Source organism: Octodon degus, unplaced genomic scaffold, assembly GCF_000260255.1.
Source record: "Octodon degus isolate 3935 unplaced genomic scaffold, OctDeg1.0 scaffold00146, whole genome shotgun sequence".
Classification (NCBI taxonomy): Eukaryota; Metazoa; Chordata; class Mammalia; order Rodentia; family Octodontidae; genus Octodon; species Octodon degus.
In genome coordinates, this window is record NW_004524722.1 from 6065660 (window position 1) to 6074745 (window position 9086).

The 9086-nt window shown below is 39.9% G+C and overlaps 1 protein-coding gene and 1 pseudogene across 9 annotated transcripts in view; one reads left to right on the forward strand and one right to left on the reverse strand.

Moving 5' to 3' along the window:
- Window positions 1-9086, forward strand: part of LOC101570739 (tripartite motif-containing protein 5-like) — a 158614-nt gene that overhangs the window by 51685 nt on the left and 97843 nt on the right. Inside the window, exons 3-4 of one of the 9 annotated variants that reach the window (XM_012517109.2) lie at window positions 757-852; window positions 1462-1853. The exons of the other annotated variants lie outside the window; for them this stretch is intronic. Of the exons in view, the coding sequence (XP_012372563.1) occupies window positions 757-852; window positions 1462-1722 (357 nt within the window). The 3' untranslated portion in view covers window positions 1723-1853. Of the gene's footprint in view, window positions 1-756; window positions 853-1461; window positions 1854-9086 lie in introns of those variants that run through there. 9 annotated transcript variants of the gene reach the window in all.
- On the reverse strand, window positions 3244-3820 carry LOC101581217 (annotated as a pseudogene).

Genomic DNA, 9086 nt, shown 5'->3' on the forward strand with positions numbered 1-9086 from the left:
CCACAATGCCTAGTCTCAATTGCCATTTCAGTGTGCCCTGGAGGCGGGCCAGCACTGCAGGCCTGGGGATTGAACCTCTGGCCCCTAAAGTTGCAGGAACTTTAATCTGCTGAGCTATTTGGCCAGTCCTAGGTTAAGAATGACTTTTTTTTGAGGGGGGGGGCTGGCTCAGTCTGCCTTAAGGACAGGTCTGGTAAGTCATGTGGAGCTGGGTAACCGGCAAGCCCCCCAGTACCCAAGTTCTTGCCTTGATGTAGATTCAGCTTTCACTTGCAGGACAGAAAGAATCAGTCTATACTTGGTGAAGGGCACTTGTCTTCCTACTTAAAGAAGAATTCCCTAGGGACATAAAGAGGGTAATCCTCTCCTCTGGTGTTTTTCTCATCAGGTTTTTCTCATATTCAATAAATTCTAGTTTCTCATGGGATCAACTAGTTTTCTTTCTTTTTTAAAAAGTCTTTTGTTTATGTATTTATTTAATTGGTGCAGGATCTCCATACACAGCTTGGACTCATAGTGATCCTCCTGTCTCACCTTCTCCAGCACTGGGATAGAGGTGTTTACCACAATGTCTGGTATAGGTGGCAGGCACAGTAGTACCAGGGATGGAAACCATGTCCTTTTGCTTGCCAGCCAGGCACTTAGACCACTGAGCTATCTCTCTAGCCCAGATCAGCTAGATTTCACCCACATTTATCCACTCTCCAGGTGCTGAGGAGCTCATAGCTTGACTCTGCTGTGATTCTTTTCTCACAGGAGATGCTTGGCAAAGTGCTAGAAAAACTGAAGAAGGATGAGAAAGAGTTGGAGAAGTGGGAAGCTCATATTGAAGAAGAAAGTACTTCCTGGAAGGCAGGAGTTTGCCATTCCTCAGGGTGTTAGCCAGAAATCTGACAGGTTCCTGGGGAGGACGTCCCTTCTTTATTCTGTGGCCTTTGTGGAATCCCAAAGTCATTTGATGAATCCTGTGCATGCACATCCTCTGGGAGTACAGTTTAGAGACTGATTTTCACTCTTTGAGTGAGGCGCAGGGAGGGAAGGTGTTTTCACTGAGGGCTACAGACATGGAGAGTAGTGAATGCTGAGCTCCTGGGCTTGCTGGTTGGTGAGACAGATTCTACTGAGACTAACACTTGACAATGGGTCTGCAGTGTTTCTTACATATTGTAGTTTGGGCAGGGAGTGCATTTGTGCACTGAGAAGTAAAGCTGGGAGATGAGTGGGGGTCCTGAAGATGGGAATGTGGGTGTCTCTTTTGGGTCAGGGAGCCTTGAGAATGTTGCCATACTGTCATGGATTTTAATGGCAGGAAGGGAAAAGCCAAAGGAACGCTATGCTTCTCTAAGAGTTGTTCCTGTCCACCTCCTTTGTCCTTTGAAATGATCTGTGAAAAAAGGTTTTTTTTTGGGGGGGCTGGAAACCTCATGTGACTGAGTTCCTCTTTCTTTCTGATGCCTAAAGAATCAAATAGAGGGGGAGATAAGAGATGTCCGGGGTGAGTTTAAGAAAATGAGAAACATCCTAGACTCCGAGGAGAAAGAGCATCTGCAAAAACTGAAGAAAGAGGAAGAAGATGGTCTGAGGATCCTGGCAGAGTCTAGAAAGCAGCTGGCCCAGGATGTCCAGTACTTGAGGGGGCTCATCTCAGATGTGCAGTATCGGGTGCAGGGGTCAGCGAGGGCCATGTTGCAGGTAAGCCTCACGAGAAGTGCCTACTTCTGAGATTTAGAAGATGTGAAAAGTGTTTCCTTCTGTTCTGGGCTGCCCTGTTTTCTAGTAAGGCTCATGAATTTCTTTGTCTAATTCATACCTCACAGAGGTGCATCACTTTCAAAGGTTGTGGGAAGAACTGCATGTTTGTATGAAAAGGTGAGAACCTCACTTCAATTTTTATGAAGCACAGTGCAAAATGGAATGTGAGGGGCTGGTGAGATGGCTCAGTGGTCTAAAGCACCTACTTAGAACAAGCTTAGCAAAGCACAGGGACCGCGGTTCAAACCCCCAGCACCACATGCCAGCCAGCCCCGCCCCCTGGTGGGCTGAGCTGGCCACACACACACACACACACACACACGCAAATAAAAATTTTAAAAAAAGATTAAAACAATTAAAAAAAGTGGAATGTGAGAGGGAAGATCTACACAATCCAGTGACTTTCTGGAATTCCCTGTTTTCTGGGATCTCACGCAAAGCATATCCCTAGCATCTTTTCATGATTCATGGCTGTCAGTGGTAATCAAGGGAACCTTAGCTGATAGAAGATGTTCTGTTTTCCATTGTGGCATCAGTGGAGACCTTTTCCATTTCATTTTCTTTGTTTTTTTTTTTTTTTTGTATTTTTAGGGGAGGGTCTACAGGGTGTTCAGTGTCTCTACTACATTGGACTCATAGTGATCCACCTGTTTACAGCCTCCCATGAGCTAAGAAGCTGTCTCAGTTGCTGTCTAAGCCAGGGATGGGGCCAGCTTGGAAGGCCCAGGGATCAAACCCCTGGCCCCTGTGCCTGCTTGCAGGTGTTTAATCTGCTGAGCTATTTGTCCAGCTCCCCATTTCATTTTCTGAATAATAATTGTAATGGACTAATGCTTTTTCCCTCTAAATAATGAGTAGCATGCAGAACTGAAGGCATGTCAGTGTTTTTATTTCAGTTCTTTTGCAATTTGTACCAGTATAAACTTTTTATTCTCTTACTTTTCTCAAGTTCATTTACATAATCTTTAATACTTGAATTGTTGGTCTGATATGCCTTTTTCTGAACTGTTCTTTCTTTCTTTCTTTCTTTCTTTCTTTCTTTCTTTCTTTCTTTCTTTCTTTCTTTCTTTCTTTGGCAGAACCAGGGATTGAACTCAGGCCCTTGCACTTGCCAGGCATGCGTGCTTGTTCTACTGAGCCATCTCCCCAGCCCCTGAACTGTTAGTTTTATCCAAGTAATTGAACTTGTAGGCATAGTCATAGTAATTCTTTTTTTTTTTTGTTCTTTTTTTGGTGGAACTGGAGACTGAACTCAGGCCATCTCTCCAATCCCATAATAATTCTTTATAAACCTTTTAATTTTGCTATTGTTAATTTTATAGAATTTTCTTTTGTGTGTATGTGCATGCTAAAACAATAAAAATGTTTCTATTTAATAATATACATTGCAAAGGCTCAACCAGAGACTTAATTTAAAAAACAAATAAAACAGAATCACCACAGCTCAAGACACAGTGTCTTACACAGAAATCAAGGGCAAGACAGACTAAAGAAGTAAAGACAGGAGAAAAGGCTGGTCAGCTGAGGTCAGGGCTCTTGGCTAGACACTTGCTTTGAATAAGTTTCTTGCAGGCACTTCTTAAAAGCTGTGGGATTTTTCCAGAGCTCCGTAGCATGTGTGTTCAAAGGACTATGATGTTGGGTTCTCCTAGCAGGCTCTGGATGGATAGTAGAATGGTCTTGACGTCATACAAGGCGGAGCACTTGTCCTTCAGGATGTCCAGTCCAGGCAGGTGTTACCCTGGGTGTCCACACTGGGGTGGTAGCAGGGAGTGAGGAATTTCACTGTGGGAGCGTTGTAAGGGTAGCCACTGGGGAACGCCAGGGAGAGCTTATACCTCAGGTCTTCATACACTGTGCGCGCTGCTCCATGGATGGTCCCTACTCATTTGAAAAGGTTGTCTGACTCCGGAAAGGCAGAAATTCCTTTGTCACCAGACATCATGAGGGTCATCATCTCCTCCTGTAACCTCTTGCCCACAGGGCCCAGGGCTGCGCCACCGCTGGGCTCGTCTCCTTTCTCCTTTACAGTAACGCTAGCGGCCGGGTCGCGGTTTTGGGAGGCCATGAGGACGGCGCCGGCTGAGACGCGTACTCGGAGAACAGCACCTAGAATTTTCAAATAATAGTAATTTGTATCTATCACATATATCATAATTATTTATAATATGTATCCAATGTGGAATAACTAAATGGAGTTAATTAATTTATTAATTTAATTACTTTTTAAGTGGTGACATGAAAGTCTATTCATTTTTATTTATTTTTGGTTTTTATCTTAAAGAGAGTAGAAAAGTATTAATAAAGACAGTGGAGGGGCCGAGGAGATAGCTCAATAGAATAAGCACTTCCCTGGCAAGCACAAGGGTCTGAGTTCAATCCCCAGTCCCCCCCCGCAAAAAAAGACAATAAAAATGATACACAATTTAAATAGATGATAAGTATTCAACAGGGGTTGTTCTATTCCACAATGCTGTCTTTACTGTAGTTGCTCAGATTACCAGATACAGGCATGTCAAATTCATATTTGAAGCATTAACTGTTCCCTTCATAAAACCAGTAGAAATTAGTAGGACAATCATCTTAGCTATCATGTGTATATACATTCATGATTTGTTCTCCACCTTTTTTCCCCTTCATTTGCTCCTTCTTCTCATCCTAATTTTTCATTCCTTTTGAGAAGTTTCTTTACCTTTTACTGTATCTATTGCACCCTTCAGATTTTATTTACTCATTCTGGTACTTATACTAGGGAGACAAGAGGATGTTAACACATGTGGGTCTAATTCATTTCACCTATGAGTACAGCCTCTACTTGCATCCATTTACCTATGACAGCCTTGAGTTTTGCTTGCTTTACAGATGAGTAATTGTACTTAAATGGCACATCTTTTTTATCCATTCCTCAGTTGGTGAGTATTTGGATTGTATTCAAGATGTAGTTATGACAAATTGTGGCTCAATAAACATATGTGCATATATATCACTGTGATATGATGTAATTAATACTTTTGGAAAATTACCTAGAAGGGGAATAGCTGTGTTGAAGAGGACTTCTAGTCCTAGTTTTCTGAGGACTCTCCATTCTGATTTCCACAGATGTTTTACCAGTCTACACTCCCACCAACAGTGGACAAGAGTTCCTTTTTCCCCCCTCTAGCAGTGTCACTAGTTGATTTCTTTATGATAGCTGCTCTTCCTGCCTGGGTGAGATGGAATCTCAGTGTTGTTCTGAATTTCATTTCTTGAATCACTGATGCTGTTGAACATTTCTTAATGTATTTATTTTCTAACAAAGTCTATTCCTTAGGCAATTTTTAATAATACATTGTTCCTGAGTATAGCCATCATAGTGTTCACTAAATTTCTTGAAGACAATCTTTCTAACTTCAGTTTTGTATCTTTTGACAAGTATAAGCCGATCTCTGGCCCACAACACTCCCCAAATTGTACTTCCACTTATGTGGGATCAAGATTTGTTCAAAACAAGTATATATGTGTTAAAATGCACTACTGATTTTCTGGGCCTGGCTGGTTTCATTTATCCTAAAATCCTCCACATTCACTCATGTTGCTAAAAATGACAACATTTCATTCCTTATTTCCTTTAGAAGCCAATAAGTTTCAAATCGTGTGTATACCACATTATCTTTATCTGTTTATACACTGAAAGGTGCTGAAATCTCTCCCATGTCTTGGATATTTTGAATAATACTTGGTATGATGACAATATCCAAAGGACTTGGACATAGAGAGTCATGGCCTTTCGACATACTGCTAGTGTTTAGATTGTTACATTGTGTGCCAATTATATATTTTTAGTATCTTGATGGCTTTCCATACTGTGCACCACAAAGGCTAAACTAAATTCCATGCCCACCAGACTGTAACAGGGTTCCCTACCTCTGCATTATTGCCATCCTTTGCTGTTTGCTTTAATGTCAGCAGTCATGCTAACAATAGTGAAGAGATATCTCACTATAGTTTAAACTTACATGTTTTTATGATTAATAATTTTGAGCATTTTTAATATAGATAGGATCCTTTTATATGCCTTTAAAGAAATGTATATTCAGGTGTTTTGTCCATTTTGTAATTTGAAATAGTTGTTGCTCTTATTTTCAGTTAAGACAAGTTTTTCATGTGTTTGGATTTCAATCTTTTATTTGGTTTGCAAAAGTCTTCTGCCAATCCATAGCCTGCCTGCTCATTTGGTTAGTTGTTGCCCTTGCTGTGCAGAAGCTTTGGTAGTTGGATGTGCCCTTGCTTTCCTGTTTTTTCTGTTCTTACAGTGCTTTGTATTTCATATTCAAAAGATCTTCCCCAAGCACCGTCATGGAGCTTTCCCCTGCATTTTCTTCTAATAATTTTTCATTTTCATTTGTTATGTTGAATATCTTCATACATTTTGAGGGTTTTTTTTTTTGTGGAACTGGGGATTGAACTTAGGCCCTTGCACTTGCCATGGAAACACTTATTCCACTGAGCTGTCTCCCCAGCCCTGAGTTGAGTTTTATGTGTGAATTGAGATATAGAATGATTGTCATTGTGTAGTCTATGAACATGCAGTTATCCCATGCAATTTATTCAAGACAGAGGTCCTTTTACTTGGTGTACTCTTGAGACCATGGTCAAAATTCAACTTACTCTAAATACATTCATTTGTGATTCTTAGAACTTTATTTAGCCACATTGTCCAATAAGACTGTTTTGAATGCCAGTACCCTGTGTATTGATTACCATAGCTTTGGAGTAGATTTTAAAATGAGGTATTATAATGATGCCTCCAGAATTACTCATCTTCTGAAGATTGGCCTTTTGGAGCTCTTTTATGTAGAGTTTGCATGTATATTTTATGATTTTTTATAAGTTTTTATTTATTTATTTGCGGTACCGGGGATTGAACTCAGGATCTTGCACTTGCCAGGGAGGCGCTTATTCTATTGAACCATCTCCCCGTCCCTTTTTTTAAAATAAGTTCTTATTTATTGATTTTTTTATTTCTGTAAGAAAATGTTAGGATTTTGATTGGAGTGCACTGAAGGTATAGTTTATTGTAAGTAGTATGAACATTTACAGATACTAAATCACCTGTAGATTTTCATTTTTTTGTTTCTTCAACTTCTGACATCAGTGGTTTATAGTTTGCAGTATTTAGACCTTTGACATTTTTGTTTAATTTATTCTTAAATATTTTAATTTATGGTAGTTATTATAGGTGGGTTGCTTTCTTTCTTCTTTGACAGTTTGTTGTTAGTGTATAAAATGTGTTCAATATTTATATGTTGACTTTTTTAATCCTACAATTTTACTAAATTTACTTATGAGTCATAAAGTGTGTTATGGTGGAATTGTTAGTTTTCTTCGTCTAGGGCTGGTGAGATAGCTCAGTAGAATGAGTGCTTGCCTGGCAAGTGCGAAGTCCTGAGTTCAATCTCCAGTACCACAAAACAAAACAAAACAAAACAAAACAAAACAAAACAAAACAAAACAGAAAGAAAGAAAAGAAAAGAAAAGAAAAGAAAAGAAAAGAAAAGAAAAGAAAAGAAAGACACAGCACAGTTTTCTCTGTCTAAAATCACACTATCTGAGAGTAAGGGCGGGTGAACTTCTTTCCTTCCATTCTGGAGAATCAGTACTTTTCTGCTTCCCTAGATCCTTAGGCTGGAACTTCCTGGGCCACATTGGTTAGAAGTACTAAGAATGGGCCTTCTTGTGCAGTTTAAGAAATAAAATTATAAAACTCATCTGCCAGCAATGAGATATTAATTTTTTCAGGAAACGCCTCTTCGTACCTTCATTTAGAAGGATTATTTCTCCTTATTGAGAACTCTCAGCTGAGGGATTCTTTTCTTTTTCTCCTTACTTCAGTCTAGTCTTTCTGGCCTGTTCTATGTCAGATGAGCAGTTGGCCATTAACCATATTGATACCTTTTCTTCTGTGCTGATTGTTTTTTCTCCTAGTCTTTTACCATGTTACCGTATTTTCCTTTGTTTGCCTTGGTGGTGGGATATATTTTGCTTTGAAGTATGGTTGATGGAGCCCAGGTGTTCCCACACTCACAAGAGCCCCTGACCACTGGCAGGTACTTTCTTTTTCTCTCATTGTGATCACCAGAATCCTGTCTGCATTGATTGGAATCATTTTGTTTCTATAACTGGGTTCATTGAGCCTCAATCATATGGAGCTTCTTTATCATTTAAATCTTTTGATTGGTTTTATTTTGTTTCATTTTTCACACTGAGTTCCATCTCCAGAACTCTTTAGTCTTTGTTTTGAGGTACAGTCCCTAAGTGAGTCCCTAAATGACATAGCTGGGCTTTAAATTGCGATCTTTCTGCCTCAGTCTTCCACTGTGCTGGTGTTACACACATGGCTCAACAAACATGGGATTTTTCTTTTCTCTAGTTCCAATTTTGTTTTTTCTATCTGGAATCAAACACACAACCTATGGGCTGTACCCTTGAACTATGTCCCCAGGTGAAGTGCATCTTTATTAAGCCTCATGGCCTTTCTTTTTTTTTTTTTTTAAGTCTTTTTTTTTTTAATTTATTTGTGTGTGTGTGTGTGTGTGTGTGTGTGTGTGTGGCCAGCTCAGCCCACCAGGGGGCAGGGCTGGCTGGCATATGGTGCTGGGGGATTGAACTTCGGTCCCTGTGCTTTGCCAAGCTTGTTCTAAGTAGGTGCTTTTGACCACTGAGCCATCTCACCAGCCCCCTCATGGCCTTTCATTCCATAGTCAAGAACTGCACCACTGAGCTGTAGACCTCTGTTCCTGACTGATGCTTTTCTTTAGAGGCATCTTCATGGTCAGTGAATCCTTCCTCAGCTTTCTTAATCCGCTCTTAATCCCATCTAATAATATTTTCTTTTCATTATTTCACTTAAATATATGAAAATTTTCATTTTTAAATATCTCCTCAAGGCAAAATCTCTACTTTGAATTATTAACTTCATGCTTTATTTCCTATTGCATAGGGGTCCTTAGATTTTTAACCTGCTTATAATAGGGTTGGAAGTCTTTGTCTCTGAAATCCAGTATCTAGGGTCATTCAGAGTTATTTTCCATTTATTCTTTTCATACATTTCCCCTGAATATGGGTCATACATTCTTTTATCCTTGTATTTCTCATCAATTTTAATTGTAAAATTGAGGTTTCAATAATTTTTATTATAATAATACAAGGGCTGACCAGATAGCTCAGTGGACTAGTGAGCCTGGTTAGGCAGACACAGTGGCTGGAGTTTGAGCCCCAGAGTTACATGCAAGTCCTGCTCCCAAGGTGCTCTGAGATGGTGATTGAGACTGGACATGGTGGCCCCCACCTATAAT